Source organism: Dermacentor silvarum, chromosome 3, assembly GCF_013339745.2.
Source record: "Dermacentor silvarum isolate Dsil-2018 chromosome 3, BIME_Dsil_1.4, whole genome shotgun sequence".
NCBI classification, from domain to species: Eukaryota; Metazoa; Arthropoda; class Arachnida; order Ixodida; family Ixodidae; genus Dermacentor; species Dermacentor silvarum.
The window spans coordinates 69,987,414-70,009,628 of NC_051156.1; the positions used below are offsets into that span (position 1 = coordinate 69,987,414).

The window sequence follows — 22,215 nt, forward strand, 5'->3', positions numbered from 1 at the left end:
ACTCGTCGGGCTGCTTGGTCGATTGGCATGGCGTCGTCACGTAGAACCATTCGATAGACCCTTTCCGCGCCCCGGTTCCTGTGAGCAAGTGGCGAAAGTTCTTTGCGACTTCCTCAGAATTGTCTTGAGATACTGCGTGTAGGCGGGACACAAGTCAAAGATTTTCGCTAGCATGTAAGCTCAGGATGGCCTGAAGCCCCTTGGACACCACGAAGAATTCGAGGACGGCGCAACGGTCACCTAGTGGTAATTCTGTACAAATAACACCATGATGCTTGATAACCCCTCCGCCATACGAACGTAGCACCGCACTGCTTGCTGTAAGGGGCGGCTTGGGGCGAATTTTACGGTTGCATCCGAAAGGTAGTAGATGTGATTGCGCTCCTGTATCGACCTTGAATTCAAGTGGTACGTTCTTGATTTGGGGGACAACTGTCCAGTCGTGTTGGCTTGCTGCGCAGCTTGACACGTCCAGAATGTCAAGGTTATCCTCACCACCCTGAAGTTCACCAATACCGAGAAATCGTCTGCAACAGATGCCAAAATGGTTAGGGTGTTTACATTTGCGACATGTTTTCCCGAATGCAGGAGACCTTCGTGGCGGGTGTATACGTGCGCACTTAGGATATTTGCAATGTCTGGGGAACTCACTTTGTTTACATGGGTGTTCCTTACGCATCGTGTCAACGTGGCTTTCCTCCTGTGACCAAACGTTTTGCTGCGCTGCTGCTGCTTCAGCTGCTTTAGCAACCTGCTCAGCCTTCAGTAAATTCAGCGTAGTGTCCCGCAGCAACCTTTCGCGATGTTTCTCGTCGTTAGTTCATTAAAAAATTTGGTCCCTTATTATTGCGTCCATTTGCATGCTCGTGCCTGGTTCTTTAGGTCTCGCAAAAAAGGTTCGAAAAGCTCACCAGGGGCCTGGACTCACGTACTAAAAACGTAGCGCTCATGGACTTCATTCTGCTGCGTCACACAATATGCATCAAACTTCGCAATGGCAGTGGCGTACTCATTACTGCTCTCGTCTTCGCCAAAGCTGAACGTCTTAAAGATCTCGATGGCTTCCTCGACTGCAACGCTCAGCAGAAGTGCTGTCTTGCATGATTCCCTTCGAGGCTTGTCGGTTGGCTGTTCTGATGCGGCGAGGAAAAATTCGAACTTTTGCTTGAATGCCTGCCAGTTCTTGGCAATTTCACCAGCCGAGCTCAGCGGACCTGGTGACTTGAGGAAGTTCATGGGGCTGGTCTTGTAGTATAATCTTCGGTTCACCAAGACTGGACGTCGGCGTTGATCCCACTTCTGACACCATGTATCGTGGTGTGCTGCAGGCGAGACATGACCAGAGGCTCGAAGCAAGGAGAGCGGAAGCGTCCCCGTTTATTGAACAGCCGTGTATATATACACTAATTGGGAGGGGGTGTGTTCTCTCACCACCATGTGTCATGTGTGAGGCAGATATCGGTGACGTCACACGTGCCAGAGATGCAAAGCCAGCGCTGCGCCAGATACGATGCATAGATACGATACAGTTCTTGCGTGCGTTCCCATATATACTCCAAGAAACTGGGTTTATCACTTAAATAGCTATTTGGAAAACGATGATCAGCGTTTTCATTGACCCATTTGCACAACTATGGTTTGGGAGTTGATTAAATTGTTTACGACAGATGCACGGAAAAAAGGAGAGAGCTAGTGCTGACCCTGACATGCGATCAAATTATCGGTATTACCAGAGAGATCCCATGCACAAATGCTGAGAAACCATGCGCAAATGCTATGCACGCGAAAGGACGATCTACGGCGCAAAATTCTGCCTCCGATTGACATAGAATATTACGAGATGTGCGCTATGAGTATTCACCTTGGGACTGCGCGAAGGAATAACTGACTAGGAACAAAACAGAGGACGTGCCACACTGCGCGGTCGGTGTTCAACGCATTTGAGAACATGGATGCCTGTGACTGCTTGGTGCTTCAAGATTTATTTGAGAGAGCACAGATGGGGGTGGGGTGAACTGAAGAATTACATATAATACAACCAGCTTATTACGCACGTATCTTCTGCTGGGAACGACAACAATGAGTTTCAGAAATTAAAGAAAGAAAAACGCTCTGCTTTGTATAATTGCATAGAATACGTGTCGTATATTTTGCCTGGGTGCATCAATTATACAGCTATTCCCAAAGACACTGACGCTATGTACCTTGCTCTTTCAACTTATTTCAGTGTTCTGCTCCTGCAGAAGACTGGTATGTGCTTTATAAGACAAGTGCTAACGCTGATTTTGGAGGATCAGACGCGCAATGCATGAGATACACAGTGCAGGAGGTACACCCGGGCGAACAAAAAGTGACCTTCAGAGTACGCTCACTGCCAAATACCGAAAGGTAAGTCAACTGCATTAGTGGCCCAGTCAGTTCATACCACGCACTGTCAGTGGGCGGTAGCGACTGAAGGCTCTGGACTGTAGGAGAGTACTAGACAGTCCAGAGACAGTACATGTTCTTCCCAGAGACAAGAACTTTGCAATGGCTCTCATTCATATAAGTGACAATCAGTGAATGGAGACAACCACTGTCATATTAAACAAAGTAACGCGTGAGCACTGACTGATACCATCTCTTAGCATATTTTAATCATTATTTTATGCCTTTGGTTCTATATCTAGACTCCATGCTGCTTAAGAATATGAGCTCACTGAACTGAACGTATCATTAGTGATCCCCAATGACTCGGCCTCAGAAATTAGTAATGTAAACCAAAAACACCCATTGAATGACTACGTGATTATTATCAATGACGACGTGCACGTCTGAAAACTACCACTGTAATACTAAAAAAAGTGATTAGTGTTCGCTAGTGACTCAATACTACTATCCCCTTGTTATAATTCAATGACTTTGCGTGGTATTTATATTTGATGGTCATGACGCCATATTGCAACACACACGAGAACATCCAACCGAGCGTATCAATAGTGATGACTAATAAATGCGCTGCGTCATCATGTAGAAATGGTAACCAAAGAAATAATCAAGTGCTCACATCTTGGTTTATACCAATGATGTGTGCGAATGAAGAATAACATCATCATACAAAAGAAACCTATTTATGATAACTAGTATTTCAACCTTGTTATAGATGAAGCATCATTTCAGAGACTTCCCATTTGATATACATGACGCTAAGCTGTATCAGTTTCAGAACATATAACTGAGCGTTTCACTAGTGATCACTAATATGCGGGTGTAATCAGTCAGCAGCGATAACCGAAGAAATACTAATTTGAGTTTTTGAGTCCTATGAATGAAGACATCTATGAATAAAAGATACCGTTGTACCAATAAAATAAATTATTTATTGTCACTCTTCACTTAGTCGTACCAGATCTCAGTAAGCATACTTGAATCACTCGTTTCATGCCCCTGAGACCCTAATACAGCTATGGGACATAATTTTTTTTCAAACTGGTGATTATTGTATACTCGTAAGTTACGAACGTGAAAGAGGTTTTTATTTATATACCGCGGTTAGATGCCAGAAGGTGGATCCCCGTGTACATGAAAGTAACCATCTCCTCACCTTTGCTATGGTAAAAACTGCATTTAATTGCCTAAACACAAATATGAAGATCGAACTACATGTGGTGCTGCATTCTCACTTTCACGCAATCTATAGGAATTCCAAGTGCAACTTCAACGTTGCTTTCCGCCGTCTGTGACCACACAGAAGTCTAGATCCACTCAGTGTCAAATTTTTCGAAAGCACATCTCAAGAATATGAGTAAACACTATTCGTAGAGTTCTACATGCATTGGGCTTCATATCCAGGACAAATGTTTTGAACAAGCACTTCCGAGTTAATCTTGAAAAAAAATGATTGAAGGCAATGTGCAATATAATGTACAAAGGGTCTTAGGAGGTTATCACATTTCATTTGATATCCATGACAATATGGTGTGTAAAACAAGAACAACTTGGCATACTTTGTTAGGGAATTGTAATCACCAGTGACTATAGGCCTATTAGTTGGCTGCAATATGCATTTGCCTAGTTAGTTGCTCATCAATTCACAGTGTCATTCCTAATTTATTTTAGCGACGGCGTGTTCGATAGGAAGCTACTAATAAGCTATTAGAAAGAAGTCATTGCTATTTACTAGTGACCAAAGCCTACCACTTAGCTAGTGTTGATTGAATCGCTCTAGAGTGATTCGGTTGATAGCCACTACAACGTTGGACGTGTGTCATGCCCTCTCTTAACAATCTCGCGATAACATTTTCTCGCAATTGTTTGCTAGAATTCACATCACCTGTCAGTGCCGCTTTCTAAAAAGAACAGGAGAAAAATATCATCAAACGTTGTCGTTAGTTACATTACAGGAAATCTACTAGTCATCCATCTTGCTCTTTTATTGTGAAGAAAGGGTTTAAAGCACTAATATTTTGCAAATATTCGTTATGTAATTACCTCGTTTCCGTTGCACCCAAAGAAAATATTCACCCACATCTATGCTAAGCCAGATATTTTTCATCACCTCGCAGTTAAAAAGCTTCTTTAAAGATTTTGTTTTTCGCGCTGTAATGGGCAGTTGAACTTATTTTTCTATGCCTTACAATTTTAGGAGATTCCGAGCTCTTTAGAGTAATGAAGAGCTTGTATATTTTATTCTTGCGTACTTATTGATGCAGTTGTCCAGTATCTATGGTTTTTTGCTGACGCGGTAAGGTTTTGGAGTTGTGTATAAAAACAACTGTCATAGACAGAGTTGAACATAGAAAAAACGGAACCATAAGCTAATTTCGGACCTTCAATGCAGTAAACATTTAGTCGATCAAATGTTATCAATTCCCTGCAAAATTCCTTCAAGCTGAGGTAATTATTATCCCTTATGAAAATATAAGCACTGCCCTTAATTTTTAGGTATTTATGTATTATGTTTGGCGATCAAAAATATGGGCTGGTGATCACGGATATGTGCGCTTAGTACACCTGACTAAAAACCTGAGTCATCTTCGGGCTAGGAAACTAGCGCGACCCAATGGACCAAAATAAAGTTTTTGCATCCATCCATCCATCCATCCATCAAGTTTTTGACAAAAAGGTCAAGTAAAGTTAACGAGATATTTAAAATTGCTGTGGGTAAATTTCTTGCGCTTGAAAAACATGTACTTCGAGGATTCTGCTCAATTTATTTTTTGTGCAGAAACATTTAGTAGATGAATAGTCAGGTCGCCTGCCACAACTAATATGATGCCCGGATTTCTCTGAGGTGTTGAGGTGCATATTTAAGTGCCTTTCGCAATTCAGGATTTATGCGTACAATTACAAAAGCAAAAGTAAAGAACAAATCAAAAGCATTCCTTTTCGCAGCAGCGGCAGCTCCAAGAAAACATTTATACTGGAAATAAAAGTGCTAATCCAAAGCCAGTTTACAGCGTGCAAACGATGAAACACCAGGACTTTCATAGAGTGCACAGTAGCTGCAGCAACGACCAAAAGTGAAGGGCAGCGATCCTCGCTCCTTCTTTTATGCTACGTTGCTGCTAGCGGCAGATCGCGGAAGATCAGTGACCCAAATAGTTACGTCAAGAAGCAGATGATCCGCGGTCAGCTCAGGTGATACTGATAACCTGCACTCAGAAATGCAGACAGTGGCTGGCAGGCAATTTCTGGAACCATGAAATGCCAGGGAATGAAGGCAGTCCACAGTTACTGCAGCTGCTGCTACGTTGCCGTTGACTATCCATGTTGTTGTGTTTTGTTTTATCGTTTCTTTTTCGTGCAGAACTGAAACAGTCATATATTATTCACGACCAGGCGAGCGGTACCGAACAATTATGGAAACGTTCAATGGAAATGGTGAGTATACATTAAAGCAGACAAGCGGATGTGAAGTATTATTTTAATCCTGTGATTGTGTTATGGAAAGAAACTAGTTATTTTATTCAGGCGCCCAATTAAAACAGCGAATCTCGAAAAAACACTCCTGAAAATATTATAAGCAGGCCTATTGGTGTAAGAGGTCCGATGAACTGAGATCAGGATGTCCGTCGCCAGCTCAGAGCTCGAGCGTCTACTATACGCGAATTGTTGGCGATGGCACTGTGCGGGTGAAAGCCTACTTCGCTACAATGTTAGCTTTTCTTTTTATGGTTTCTCTATTTACTTCGGGGACAGTGCTTCACCATCTAAGATTGCCTTGGTCCCCTAAACCAGGCAACTGTGGGCATACTATCTTAAATGTAAAGGATAACGCTTAATAAGCGAACGTGTGCTGGTGATTGTAAGGCATTCAAGCACTGCCAAGGAAATTACATTTTCGAAGAGGCATGAAATACGAAGCATTGCGTACTCATAAAATACAGGGTGTTTCAGCGAACCCTTTCAAAAATTCTTAAAGGTTGCCTGTGGCAGATAGCCCAATTCTAGTTAATGAGCTGCTCTACTCGAAGAGGCGGACATTACTTGCACAAAAATTGAAATGCATTATCTAATAATTAACAAAAATTTAGTAATTAAGTTATTACCTATTTACCTGATGGCCCATATTGCAATTTACAAATTCTAGCCGTGGAGCTCGCGAGGCGGATCCACTTGGGATTAATTCTCAGGATGACCCCAGGTTCGAGATATTATTTCTCGAACTTTGCGGAGAAATGCATTGGCGTTCCAGTGAATTTTCGGCTTCAGTGGATAAAGCGACGTTCTGTTAAGAAACTAACTGCAACGCTAACGCATTTCTCCGCAAAGTTCGGGAATTAATATCTCGAAACTGGGGTCATCCTGAGAATTAATTCCAAGTGGATCCGCCTTGCGAACTCCACGGCTACAATTTGTAAATTGCAATATAGGTAATTAGGTTTTAGGTAACATCGCGTAATTAGTTAAAAACTGAATTAGTAAACTTTTGTTGATTAGTCGATTACGCATTTCAATTTTTTTGTGCAAGTAATGTCCGCCTCTTTGAGTAGACCAGCTCATTAACTAAAATTGGGTAATCTGCCACAGGCAACCTTAAATAAATTTTGAAAGTGTTCGCTGAAACACCCTGTATACGAAGTCGTACGCTCATTGAATGCGTACACACTACCACAAGAGAACACCAACTGACGTACATCCATCATGCAAGCGGTTGTTTCGTGAAAAATGAAATACCGGTTTTTCTCTAGGACCCAATTAATGGCTCACTATGAAATTCCCTGAATCCCAGCGATTCGAAAGCGTATCCTCTGCCTGCCACAATCATCAGCAGTAGATATTAGAATCACTTGAAGTTCGCGAAGAGGGAAATGGGTTTGCTGGAGTAAGACGAGTGGTGAAGCCTGTCCAGTACGTCGCATCTTCTAACAGAAGCCCATAAAAATGTACGCTTGATCCGCGAGTGCATGACATCGCTTTGACACAAAATTTGTGGGGCCGCCGCATTCATATGCGGACGGATTACCAGCGAAACGGTTTAGGCTGCATACACGAGCTGCATACGTGAGCTGCATACATAATTGAATAAAACATATTTTTTAATACGGCACCACACTACGCAAACACAAGCGCCCCCGCGGTCACCGCACCTCTCGTGCATCTGCCCCAACCGCTGCTGCGGCCGCTCTGGCACCTCCGATGCGCGTGACGTTATAACCACAGACGGGCAGGCCACGTGCGCAGGTGCCGTTGCCATTCTCTTCCCCTCTCTCCCCCTACCCGTCTCCATTGCTGTAGCGCTGTCGCCCCACTCTTTCGCCCTCTCCACTACCTCTCTCTATTTTTGTCCACGCGCCATTTCACCGATACGGATGTAAGCCGACCAGGGAACTCCCCATGGAAACGAATGCGGGGGATGTATACGGCGGCTAGAGGTAATCAGGTCGCTGTCAAGCCTTTAGTAGCCAACTCGTGCGGTTTTACATTTTCGCGAACGTTCCAACTATCGCTAGCTACGTGCTTAAATGCACGTTCTAAATGTCCGATAGCACTTGGCAGGATTGACAAGAAAGAATAGCAAGCGACGCTAGCGATCGCTGAAAAGGCAAAGAAGAAGAAAGGAGGCACGTCACCTAGCACTATAAAATTGATGCGCCTGTTGAAAGAAAAATAACGGAATAACTGATCTCACGACATCTGTCGACCCGTAATGCGAATATCATACTAGCAATGAGCGACAGTACGTATTCCTGAAGAGACCTTAGCTTACCAAGCGTAGTGGTGTTTCTCAGACTTCCGTTGCTTAGGTATATGCCAAATACTTCGACATCGTCCCACTTTGCCATGACACTCTTACCAAGGTCACCCATGAGCATGGCGGCATGACAACGACTGTGTGACGTCGAGGCAGTGATGACCGAATGGCGAAGAAGAAATCATATTGATGGGACGAAAAGAGCCGCAGTTACGCGCGAAAGGCGAAGCATCGATTGCGATCTCAAATTAGTAGACAGCTGTACGAAGTAAGGATAGTAGTTTTATCGGCCGTATAAACTTAGAAATTTTCGCTTGCTAACTAAATTACCAAGCATGTCAGCCCGTACATGCAAACATGCACACATCACACTCGATCACCGCGGGCACTCGCTGTCAAATCGCTGGCTTCAGGAACGCGGCAGCAGCGGTGAGCGAAGGGACCTTTGTCTTGGGTATCGCGTCAACGCAAAGTGAGCCACGAGAACACCGCACGCAAGGTATGAGCTGCCTGCAGATTAATTTCAAGATAAGGCGCGAGCGAGTACGCAGTACTCGCGCGCTCCTTAGTGTGTCGAGGGCACACTTTGGAGCAATTTTGCTGGCACGTGTTTCCGTGTTCCTTCGGTATACGTGGCCATCACGCTGTTGAGGCGCCACCGGCAAGTGCTCTCTAAAGGGTATGGAAGATTGTAATGTTTAAGCTATCACAGCCCAGGACGCGGCCTCGATCGAAGGCGCGGCACCTGCATTTTTCTCGCATAGGAAAGCAAGCACTGCACATGCAATGCACATAAACTGTGAAACGCTGGCGCGGCGGCGCCGGCCGGGATGCGCGGAGGCGAGCTCCATCTGGTGGCATTGCAGGAATCCCAGCGGCACGCGCGGCAAGACCATCATAGCAGCGCCCGTAAAGTCATGAGAATAGGCAAAGAATGCTTCGCTGTAACAGGAAAAGAGGAAGAAAGTGAGCACTGAGTACACGTGGCAGGAGCACAATACGTGGTCTCTCAAACCAGTGTATTTCAAATACTGTAATAGTGAGCGAATCACTGTGGCGGTGACGGATGTGGCCTTGGTCCGAGTATCTTTGGCTCAGAGAACGGTCTCGAGTCCAGTTGGTTTCATGTTGTCCGGAGAGAGAGGTGTTGGACGTCGTATCGAAGACAGATACACAATATAGGTGATCGATGGTTTTCTCGCATCTAAAGGAGTCGCACGTGGGTCTGTCGACCATTCCAACACAATAGGAGTAAGCGTTCGTAAACGCCCACCAAGCCACAAGCGGAACTGCAAGGATCCTTCGCCGCGGGAAAGGCCAGAAAGTAGTTGTAGCCGTAAGAATAGGTGCAGCTTATACAGTCGGTAATGGATGGCACTAGCACTCCAGAAAGATTAAGGTTTTTTTTTGCGTGCAAGCAGACGATGTTTCAGGGCGGCGTCCGTCCTCGCCATAGGTATTAGACGCGCCTGGGTGTGTTCGTGGACAGACCGGGCAGCGCTGTCAGAAAATTTGTTGCCATGTGATGCCACTGTCAGCAGGAATCCTCTGAAAATTTTTGCGACACAGCTTCCGCCCTAATGCTGTGTCGCAAAAAATGATCCATTTCTGTGCCGGGTCATCGGTGACGTAGTTCAAAGCGGCACGGAGGGCTGCAAGTTCCGCCGCTGTAGATGTAGTCAAGTGTGACACTTTGGATTTAACTGCGACCTGCTTCGCTGGCACGACAATCGAGCACGACTGCTCGGCCCGGTGAGGTCAAACAATCGGTGTTAATATGTATCCGGTCATGATAGGTCTGGTGCAGTAGTAGCAGCGTCAGGTGCTTCAGAACCGGATACAGATGATCGGCCGTCTTTGCTATTCCGGGGTATAGCAAGTCTCACTTGAGGCGGTCGCAGGCACCACAAGGGAGGTGAAAGCTATGCCACAGGTAAATGAGATGACGTTAACTCTTGATGAGCGGTAATCCCTCGTGAGAGTTCGCTTGGAGTCTCTCGGGTGGTAGGAAAGCTGCGATGGTCGGGGAGTCTTGAGAGAAGGCGAATGTGTGCTCTGACAAAGTCGACACCTGCGTGTGTCTGGATCATATAGTCTCTCACGACGGCAATTGTTGCTGGTGTTGAGGGGCACCGAGGCAGAACGATGCACGTACGTAGGACTTCACCTTGTATGCTCGCCAGAGCGCGAATCTTGGTCTTGCATGTATTTAACAAAACTGGTAGACTAACCCAGATTACCGAGGAAGAACTTCATGTACAGCTGAAGCATAGAATGAACTGGTGTACCACAAGTTTTCCCGCAGATATATTTGAAAACCTGAGTAAGGGCAGACAACTTCTTCAGATGGATGCAGCTCACGAGAGGTTGCGGCCAATCATGACAAAGAGAAAGCGATGTCGGTTTATTGAAATTGACGGTTTATTGAAATGGGATACAATTACACTAGTTTGCGCGTAAAGCCACCCAATACGCACATTTATTAAGAGGCCGTCATGGTTGCCGCCCGCTGAAGCGTGGCCCGCACCTGAGGGCGAATCACCGCAGAGGGCGGCATGCAAATGCCTCGGCGTATATTGAGACAAGAACTGTCCGCGTTAAGTACTCAGCAAGTCCTACCAGGGCGAGGCTGAACAATATCGGGTTCACACACCCCACCTTACGGCACACTACCTCACATCAGATGTAATGTTCCGATGATGATGCTCGGCCCGGATTGACATTTCTCGGGCATGGTAGTCGGCGATGGTGTTGCCTGTTTCCTTCGAGTGAGCCGGGAGCCACACGAGCTCTATGGCTCTTCCCGAAGGCTTGTACTTGGACAGAATGGCTTGGGCCGCGGAGGAGGTTACCCCCCTGCGAAAGCTTCCGTAGGCTGTCTTTGAGTCGGTGACCACGGTGTCCACGATCGGCTATGCGAGTGCGAGGGCCACGGCCGCTTCTTCGGAAACTGCGGGGTCTGTTGTCTCCATGGACGCGCTGACGATCAGCCTGTCTTCTGACGAAACCATCACCGCTGCACGGTCACTGTGTTTTCGGAGCGAGGCGTCCGTGTAGAGGGCCCTGGGGTTCTCTTCCAGCTTCCGGGCCATGGCTTTGGCCCGCGCGGTGCGCCTCTCGTCGTCCTTGCCCGGCGTCATGTTCCGGGGAAGGGGTTTGGTCGGAATGGTCGTCTTCCAGTCTTCCGGAAGGGCCGCCTTGATGAGTACTGGCTCGATCTACCACCCTAACTTGCGTAGGACGGCTCGTCCGTGTTCCGTGTGACAGCCGGATTCTCTGATTAGAGAGGTGGGCTTCGATGCGCTTCTCCACCGTGTTGAGGTCGCCCATGTCTAGCAGTCTGTGCGTGGAGGAGTATATGGGCATGCCCAGTGCTTGCTTCGTAGCATTACGAAGCATCGTGCTTAAGGTGTCGCTATTCGCCTTCGTCAGCTGGAGATACGGGGCGGAGTAGGAAACCCGCGACACGACGAACGCGCGTATCAGGCGCCTGGCACGTCCTCTTTAAGGCCTCGGTTTCTGTTAGATACCCTCAGAAGCATACTAATATCTGCTCGGTTCTAGTCTTGATCTTTGTGACGGCGGCGTGTGCCTTCCCGTCGCTCTGAAGAAGTAGGCTGAGAATCCTAATCTGCTGTGTTGGCTTGATGGCCGTTCCGTCGATGGTGATGATCACGAAGTTGGGCGGTCTTCGGTCTGTAAGAAAAAGCACCTCTCAGTCAAATATTCCCCAATCCATTGATACATCTGGCCACCAACCCCCACAGCTGCAATGGCCTCTTGAGCGATGTTGTCGTATGCTCCTTTGACATCGAGAAATAGTACCATTAATATTCGCTTCAGGCTTTTAAGGGAAGCTTTATTGGCTCGCTTGGTTCGGGGTCGATGTACGCGGAAAAATATCATCATCAGCAATGGCTCGAGCTTCGTCGTCGTCTTCTGAAGTTGGCTCGTTGGCGCCCCTCGGGTTGCGCTCGTGCTCGTGCCACTGCTCCCGCGTTCGCCGTCGTCGTGTTCGTTCTACAGCTTTCTCCGCTGCCGCTCATCATTCCAGCGTAGAATATCACTTCTCTTCTGTCGTCCTAAAAGGGATGCCGTGGTTACGGGGGTTTGAGCCATTGCTTAAGGGGGTATGAGCCGCTCATTGTTTTACGTGACGGACGCATTTAATTTTGAAGGAATTTAAATTCGAAGAAGCACAAGCGGCAGTGGCGGGCGAATGCTGCTAGCCACGCCGCCGAGTAAACTCGAGACATAGAGCCCAAGCGATAACAGCGACGAGCAGAGAATCGTACAAAGCAACGGAAGGAAACGTTGCACAAAAGGGAAGGGAAAGTAGAAGGAAAAGGAAGGACCAGTAGTACGATTGGGAAGGAAAAGTAGTATGTCAGGTACACACATGAGAAGCTTCGCTTACCCCCACTTTCTCGACAGGGGACCCGCCGGGGTGGCTCAGTCAGCTAAGGCGTTGCGCTGCTGAGCAGGAGATCGCGGGATCGAATACCGGCCGCGGCGGCCGCATTTCGATGGAGGCGAAATGCAAAAACGCCTCTGTGCTCGTGTTCTAGAGCACGTTAAAGAACCCCAGGTGGTCACAATTATACCGGAGCCCTCCACTACGGCGTGCCTCATAATCAGAACTGGTTTTGGTATGTAAAACCCCACAAAGAAGAAGACAGGGGAAGGGCTGGAGACTTTTTTCTTGGACCCAGGTAAGGAAGTCAGTAAGGCTGTCGCTGGATGAGCGACTTCGACGAAAGCCCGTCATGGCGTCCGGATAGATGTAGGATCGCTCAAGGTACCATTCCAAGCGAGCAACTATAATTCTTTCCATAACTTTGCCGAAGCAGCTCGAAAGCGCAATCGGACGATATGGTTATAAATGAAGTGGATCCTTCCCAGATTTCCCAACGGGGATCAAGCGACTCGATTTCCATTGTTTAGGAATCACGCCATTATCCCACGACTCATTCTAGTACTTGATCAGCTCACCACGTGTGACATGTTCAAGGCGGCATATGGCAGAGTACGTGATGACATCTGGTGCCGGTGACGAAGAACGCCTGCAGGTCGGCAACGCAGGATCGAGCTCTTCGACTAGAAATGGCGCGTTCCTCCCTCGCCTTAGGGACGTCACTCAGTGGTGCGTCACTACTGATGACCATGGACGCAGCAACCCGCGCAAAGAACTCTTGGCCCACTTCAAGCTGCGAGTGGCGTTGGTAGAGGGCCAGAGCAACAAAGGCCTTTTTTGATGCAGACATGAACGAAGAGACCTAATTGTTCTCCATATGTGTGAGACCGAACTTCGGGGATCAAATGATTGACAGATAGATTTCCATCGCTTGTATTCCAATTTATCCATACGACGCTGAACTTTTTTTTGTATGCGTCGTGAAGCCCCGATCTAGTACGGACTTCTATCCGCCTGTCGGCGTGCTGCACATAGCCGCTACTCATCTGTATCCAAATCTGTTCGTCTTGCTGACCTTGTAAGCGAACAGATTGATGATTTCATTGCTCCCGCCATTGCATCTTCAATGTGAGAATGGCCTTCCCGACATTCGTCATCCATATGCGCCTTAATCCTTGAGGAATCAACTACGCGCAAGATAAAACCGGAGGAATGCTAACTCTATAGATGTCGCAATATGATAGCTTCTGTGTGTCTCTATGTCCGTAAGCCATTCGACGCTCGAGGTGAAACGCCGTAACGCCAAACTGAAGTCCAACTGCTACTATAGGGCGTGCGCAACAGATATGTAGCGCTGCCATTGTTTACATAGCACATATCATGGTCGGCAGCAAAGGAAGCAAAACTCCAGCCTCTAGAGTGAATCATAGTGCTTACCCATAGTTAGTGTTGGGCGTTGAAGTCACCTGCAGTACCCCACGGGCCATTGCTCATTAGCAGTATTTGTTTCTGCATTTTAATGTCAACGGGAGCTTTTGGGGATAGCTAGACTCCAATAAGTGTAAATGACGGTCTGCCTTTTTACATGCAGGCAGGCATGAGGCTTTACATTGGGGATAACATATGCAAAATTCACGCGGATGTAGATAATAACTTTGCTGCGCACACCGCATGTGGACGAAACGAAAGGTTCGTTACCAGACAGTCTCAGTGAAGTCGATATTGCTGTCGACTGCAAGATCAACGCACTTCTAACTTCAGTGCGGAAAAAGACTATTCACCGAGCATGGTGCTTATACGATGGTAGCAAGCTAGCAAGAACTGGATTTAGTGCATCCAGCATTGGCAAAGCACTTCGAGCTACTGCCGGTTGCAGTTTGTTCCGCACCTTGCCTTACAACCACTTGCCTGTCCTGGTCGGAGAAATCACCGACAGCAGATGCCGGGGGATGTCGATCAAATGATTGCTGTGAATATGTTGGTGATTGCTGTCGTTTTGGTACGGGCGGCCAAGCTATGATAGATGTGGTCTTCTTAGTGGGCTTGTCCTTCATAGTCTCTACCGCAGTGTGTGGACTGTGCGGCAGAGGAGGGGATGATGACGCAGTAAGTGGAAAGCGTGTCGCAGAGGCAACGACTTTCCTTGATGAACGTCGGCGACGGGAACGTTGCCTCCTGACTTTAGCGGTGGCTTCTTAACGAGATCAATGATCGCTCGCCATCTCTTTCGTAATGGCAATTCCCATCTCATTATTATGTGAGCGATACTTCGATGATGCCTTAAGAGACCCGCTGCAGTTCGAACATTTCATTACAGTGGCGCCACATTTATCTGCAGCGCGGTGCAGCGGGATAATGCAGCGTGGGGCAGCTCGGCGCGGCGGGGGAATGCTGCTTAGTCCTCGCAGACGCTGCTGGCGTGAAGAGGCTCCCAAATGTTGAAGAGGCTCCCAAATGAAGGACCGCTCAGCATGCCTGATGTGTCCCAACTTAATATACAAGGGGAGAGATTGACGCTTGAATGCAGTGTTCACGCAGCCTGAACTGCCTAGCCGAGTAACATCCACAAGGGCATGATCATTTGCTGTCTTGACAAGAATCGGCAGGTCGCTATTAACGATGGCACGTCCACATCGTAGACTACACCTTTGACCACTTCAGATCCCAGAGGGACGTAGGAGCGCACCTGAATGCCATCAGATTCTGTTACACTGGGTTGGGTGATCAGAACAGGATTTGGCGCCAGGACTTCCGCTAACACTGACACAGATTTTCATTTGAGTAGCTTCATGTTGTAGGAAGCACGGGCGGACCTATGAGAGTATTGGTGTCCGGCCTCTGAGTGTTTCATAATGCTTGCGTACTTGACGATGAAGGCGTCCTGGTGTTCATTCTCTTCTCTTTGCGGCTCTGAACAAGTTCGAAGTCGTCAACGGAAGGGTGCTCACTGCTGAGGGAGTAGACGTGTGTGTCCTCGTCGTCGCTCTCTTGACCGATCCGCTTACTGATGGCGGCCGCGTCTGACGCCGGCAGGCGCCCGGGGTGGTTCACCACAGAGAAAGGAGTGAAGACCAGCGGATGCACTTAGATTTCAACAAATTAAACCGGCGCTAGGAAGAACGACACTGTGTCAAAATACACTTCGTCGTTGTCCTGGCCTTAATGTGGTACAGATGTGTAAATATCTTCGAACCTAGCGCAGGAAAGCGTCACGCACCAGTCGTACGTGACCGAGTTTAATACCACTCAAATGAAGTTACGCGGAGTGGACTTTCGTGTCATGAGACGTTTCATTTATTACTTTCACCACCAGAAACGGTGCCAAAGCGAGACCAAGTGCTCTTCTCGGACTGCAGAAACTGCAAACTTGTGGCTTCACTTTCAACTGAAAATCGTAAGTTGCAGTTGTGAGTTATGGTAATTAACTGTTAAGCGCGAATAATCTTTACGAGAACTCCCACCAGATATGCATAACTCATGGATGTCCAGTCATGGATGTCCAGTATACATGACCAGTTTATATAACGTAGCAGAATATATGTCATGTATCTTTATTGGCATTGCTGTTCGCTTCACTGTAACAAATGCTATTGTGTACCGTATATTACCAACATATATTAAAATTATATCAGCAATGTGTGAGCCTTCTTATTCAGAACCAATCACTCTGGATGGTATTATATAAGTTTTCTAAGTTAGAAAACCAGCGCGAACAGTCATCGTACACATTGAAAACAAGAAAGACTCCAGTACATCATGGTACCTATCGTGTTTGTGACGGTTACCTGCCGTTAGCCCGCAACAACACCATGTCAGATAATGTATTCAATTTAGCATTACGTGTGTGACAACTTGGACAAATATTTTGAATTTTCGCGGCTACAAAAATACAACGTTGTCCTTTAAGCAGGCATGAAGGAAATATTGTTCAGTGTCTTGTCACGTCTGCAGTTCCTTAGTGAGATTATGAGTGAGCACGGTTTGAATACACTATTATGAATGAAAAAAGATGAAGAAAACCGTCAGGAAGCTTCATTTTGTCCGAGTGGGAACGGTTAGGTAAAATTATGCAGATACAACGCACTGTGAAAGTCAATGTACGGGAAGTTATTGCGCTGTTTGCGTTCATTGGCGATATGTGGCGGTGATGTTGACGGCCCACGACATCCGATATGTGTTGTTAAACGTTAACTTGCGTGGACCACTTGTGGTTGTCTACGTAGACCACACAACCCGCAGTGAGACATGTTTGCTCGAGGCATTGTTGCGCGCCTTTGTTAATAATCTACGAGAAAGTTAGCTATGTCATTCCCTCACATATGCGCATCGCAAGTGTTGATTTTCTGGAGAGCCGCTTGCGTGTTGTCTTGAAGTCGCTTAGCTTTAGTGCGGCTTTGCGTCAGCACGCCCTGCGTCAGTTGTCCGCAATCTTGCACAGTGTTGCAGTTTGTCGGCAACCGTTGCCTTGTCTAGCAGCCGCGTTTATTTTAAGGAAGACCCCAAACGAATCATGTTTTTTGACGGTGCATTTCCCTTCTCCCGCGAGCATCCAATGTGTGCAAGCTGCCACCAGCGAAGACTGGTTATTATTCACCAGTTTCGTCCGGGGGTTGTCTTTAAGCATTCTTTACCTCAATGCCTCTACCTCCTACAATAATATCTCCCCTCTGGGCTGTTGCACAAGAGTACAAAAGTAGGCTCTACAACTTCTGCAATGCTTTTGCGGGGTCTAACGCATAACTGCAGTCACCCATAGGGTATTGTATCGATGGCCAGGGAGTTCCAGGGGGCATTGTGACAACGACCAGAGAGTTCCAAAGGGCGTTTTGGCGACGCCCACGAAGTTCTATAGCTGAAAAGTGTAACAGACCCCTCTCCCCCATCCGTATACCATGGACAGTCGGCGTCACCCTTGTGTAGAGCGCCGGATAGGCGACCTCCGGGGCGCTCCGGAGCCAGCAGCCAGCGACGTCTAACGCTAGCTGCTGGATCCCACGTCTAACGGTAGTAGCTGGGCACGTTTGGGTCCAGCAAGCACTATTAGACATCGCTGGCTGCCTCCGGAGCGCCCCGAAAGTAGCCGTTCCCGGGCTCTACACAAGGGTGACGCCTTCTGTACATTACACACGTACTCAACCAAACCTAGACTCGGCGTGCAAGGCAGTGGCAGCAGCAGAAGCATCAGCAGTGAAAGAATCGAGGGAAAAGGCAAAGAAAACTTCTCTTTAATTAGCCGTACCTCATTACCCTGCGGAAAAAAACATATAGACGAATTTCAAATATTTTCTGTTGTAAAATCGAACTGCGTGAACTGCAAGGGCACAAATGCAGTATGAACACGGTTTTAGAAAACAAATCCGTGTAAAAGATTTTGAAAGCCTTTCAAGTCAGAAACTGAATTGCTCGACATTTGATAAAGTTTGTTGCGATAGTGGTGTATTTTCTATAAACAATAAAGAAAACCCGACACCACCATCGGGGGACTCAAGCATTTTGCTTTGACTTGCGTGCTTATCAGAGGACAAATGTTGATATTCTATAGAACAAGTGTTTACGTGGTCATTATTTAAGTAGAAATTGCTACCGCACCAAAATTTTAAAGCATATCCCAAAATGTGTCTCAAAAGGAATGTTTTATGTGAGACTGGATGCCGAATTTTGTTTTGGTATCCTCCTATCTCTAGCAGTCGGTTTCCCGGAAAGGGCGTACCTAGGCACCAAAGCTTGGCAGCACGGAGCTCCCAAAACACGGGTCGGTTATCTAATTCGAGGCGACTGAAATAGATTGAAACTAGCAGTTAGAGAATTTCGTACAGCGCCAAATGGAAGCTCAAATCTAGCACGTCCCAGTTCTCAGCCACCACGCTGCGCACTGCCTCTTTAAGAGAAGAGCTTAAGCAGGCTTCCTGCACTACTATAACGAACGAGACTCTTTACAACAAACAATTGGTGTCGAGATATTGGTGTCGAGATTTTGTAACTATGACACAGTTAAGTAGGTGATCAAGTCGTCGAACGTTGACATAACAGCGTTTCTCGAACCACACGATAAGAGATGAACCCGCAGAGAAGCAGAAGTGTTCATTACTTTGATAGCAACGTGACCAGTGACGTGTGGCTTGCTGTAAGTAGACAGTATAGTATTTGACGACGCATTTTTGCGCATACTGGCTTACCCGCGTCGCAGGCACGGAGTGCGTCCTGTACTCGCCAGCAAGCGCCCTGTCCAGACCCATACTGCATTGTCATTTCCTCTACGACCTTTTCTGCGGCACGGCCGGAAAGCTCAACGTGTCTGACCAGACGTGCCTGAGGGCGTCCTCTGAACATCCTGCTCCAAGTGCCGTCATCGCTGCAAGCCTGCTCATTTTCGCGGCATATCTATCCTAGATATGCGTGCTGTAGTGAAGACACGTGATATGCTAAACTTAGTTTTAAGGGGTTTGCATTCTAAGGGTACTTCAAGCACTTTCCTGCGGCTTTGTATCTATCTGTGCATGTAGGCTTGTGTCTATGTTGGTATCTAACTGTTTTCCCGCCTACCGTGGTCAATGGTATTCATCGAATGTGGATCGGGCTGCTGGGCTGATGTAACAGGGTTCGAAAGCAGCCATCCAACTAACTTGGATCACAGACTATGTGGCACTGTTTACATACGCACAGCTCTTCAACGATCCTCTATCACGCCGATATCAGACACTGTAGGCGCGCGACTGGGTAGGTACCGCTGTTCGGAGAAACGCTTTGACGCCGACTTGGAGTACAGAGTCCGTGCCACTCCGTCTGTGCTGGTCTCCAATGAACATCTTTGGTGCAAACTTGGGTTACTCAGTATGTGCCATTGGGAATGTGCCGCTCTACAATGACGAAAAAAAATCTCTTAAATTTATTCGATGCTGAGCGGAATCGAACCCACCTCAAAAGAGTTCCTCAAGGACAGCAACCCAATGCGACAGCAGGCTGCGCCATAAATATGCCACATTTCAATGAACGCCTTTCGGGCCAACATTTTAGTGAGCTGTGCCATGAATTCGTTCGGTATGTACCGCTCTTCAAGGAGCCTATCGCCAACTTGGGTCACTGAGTATGAGCCGCTGAATGTGCGGCAAGCAAGGTAACAAATCTCAGCGTTCACATTCACCGGCGCGCCATGCATTTCGGAGGCCACGCGCAGGCTTCGCGGTGGCGGTGCTAGATGGCGCCGAGTGGTCATAGGGAAGAGCAAAAGAGGAGTACCACTTCAGTACACACCACATACATAACATATTCCGACGGTGGCAGTAACTTGTGTCGCAATATTGATATAATGTTCCCGCATTTTCTATAACGCATGTTTCCTGAACATCCGCATGTTCGCCGATGACTGCGTTGTGTACCACACGGTTACTAACACATCCGATCAGCTAGCTCTCCAAAACGACCGTACCTGTGTACAAGACTGGTGCAGCAAATGGCTCATGGAACTAAACCCTCCAACATGCAAAGACATGTCATTTCACCGCAAACGCAACACTCCTTTTCTTCCCTTACTTAATCTCTGGCCTAACTTAGATTTAACCAGTTCTTACGAATACCTGGGCGTAACCTTATGCGAAGACCTAATCTGGAATGCGCATATGACTACAGAATCGAGTGACTAGAATAATTCATTCGTGCTATTCATATAATGCCATCATCATCATCATCATGGACGAAGGCCTCTGCCTGGGATCTCCAATTACCCCTGTCTTGCGCTAGCTGATTCCAACTTGCGCCTAGAAATTTCCTAACTTCAACACCACACCTAGTTTTCTGCCGTCCTTGACTGCGCTTCCATTTTTTTGGTATCCATTCTGTAACTCCTATGGTCCACCGGTTATTCATCCTGCGCATTACATGGCCGGCCCAGGTCCATTTTTCCTCTTAATGTCAACTAGAATATCGGCTATCCCCGTTTGCTCTCTGACACACACCGTTCTCTTCCTGTCTCTTAACGTTAGGCCTAACATTTTTCGTTCCATCGCTCTTTGTGAGGTACTTAACTTGTTCTCGAGATTCTTTGTTAACGTCCAAGTTTCTGCCCCATATCTTAGCACTGGTAGAATGCAATGACTGTACACTTTTCTTTTCAAGCACAGTGGTCAGCTCCCAGTGAGGATTTGGTAATGTCTGCCGTATGCACTCCAACCCAATTTTATTCTTCTGTAAATTTCCTTCTCATGATCAGTGTCCCCTGTGAGTATCTTGACCTATATAAACATACTCCTTTACAGACTCTAGAAGCTGACTGGCGATCCCCAGAGTCTAGAGTCTGCAAAGCCAGCATATCATGTTTAAAAGCGAAGTCGGTATAAAAAGTCTTGCTTGTCGTCGTCGAATCACCAGTATGTGCTCTTTCCGTAAGTGTTTACAGCGGAGCTGTATATGGCTAGGTGAAAACAAAATATGTCCGTCCGATGTGTGCATGTGCATAGATGTGGGCCGATTCTGGTGATGTGCAGAAAGGGGCCAAGCGTAATGGCACTTACCCTGTGGACTCCGGATGATGGGCTCCGGGACCTACAACGCGCCCTTGAACTACCCTTTTCACACGTAAAAGAGAAAGAGAGGCGCACCATTGGCTGCGCCGTCAGCGACGTCGTTCTTTCCGTCGCAGCCGAGTGGGCGTGCAGCAGTTTCTCTCCGAATTCGATATGGGTAGGCCCCGCATCGTACGAACTCTCGAACAGCAGGCCGCTTACGAAGAACATCGCCAACAGCAGCACCGTGAGAGAGCGCGTGTTTGCCGCGCCGATGCTATAGTCGAGGCACAAGAACAGGCCCGCTTGACCGAAGCGCAAGCAGAAACTGCGTTCCGAAGATCCCGGAGCCTACCAAGCGGTCGTTTATTGAACCGTCGGGATTAACCCAGTGATAAACACCACGGTCGCACGTTTCAGCGCGGCTGGTTAGGCATCTGTACGGAGTGCTTGGGCGGTGATTTTTTTTTTTCAGCTCACTTCATATTCCGCCCTGCATCAGCCATCCAGCAGTCATTTAACGCCGCATTGGTGATCCCCTGCAAGTTTCCTGTCCATGTGCTCATACTATGTTTGCTTCACCATTCTTTCCTCGCTCAGCCATAGACTGGAATGACCTTCCACATGAGGTCATCACAACCATCTGTCCATCTACATTTTCACATTTATATAACTGTTATATTTAACCAAGAATTTCTTTTTTGTATATGCGCAACACGGAAGAAGAATGGAGCTCTGCCATCCAGAGCTAAATACTTTCACACAAACTTGGGCTGTCCTGAGAGCCCATGGTGAGGCGGTTAGGCTCGGCCTACCCGTCGCCACGCGGGAGCAGCTCGCAGTTCTTCCCAAGGGCAGGGCTTCTCATGACCTTGTCAATAAAGTTTTTTGCTTCTATCTGTCTATGCGATCACTTTTACCTCTATCCGCCCCTTTTGTAATACCCCCAAATCAGCGGTCTTTGAAGAAATAAAGTGATGTCATTGACAGCCATCATTAGATGTGGGGCGCTGTAACGTAAAACTATTCCATTTCTGCAATCAGCCATTCATGATTAGTCAAAAATATTTTCAGGCCACCCCCACTTTGCTTGTCTGTCAGGGGATGTCAGGAAAGCCGTGAAAACT

General features: G+C 47.3%; 1 protein-coding gene across 1 annotated transcript; it reads left to right on the forward strand.

Annotated features, from left to right (window-relative positions):
• The first annotated feature begins 2,247 nt into the window (after window positions 1-2,247).
• Window positions 2,248-21,972, forward strand: LOC119443850 (uncharacterized). The gene is made up of 4 exons (XM_049664998.1): window positions 2,248-2,388; window positions 5,789-5,862; window positions 15,904-15,984; window positions 18,778-21,972. The coding sequence occupies exons 1-4, from the start codon at window positions 2,309-2,311 to the stop codon at window positions 18,978-18,980; spliced, it is 438 nt and encodes a 145-aa protein (XP_049520955.1). The 5' UTR covers window positions 2,248-2,308; the 3' UTR covers window positions 18,981-21,972.
• The last annotated feature ends 243 nt before the right edge of the window (window positions 21,973-22,215 follow it).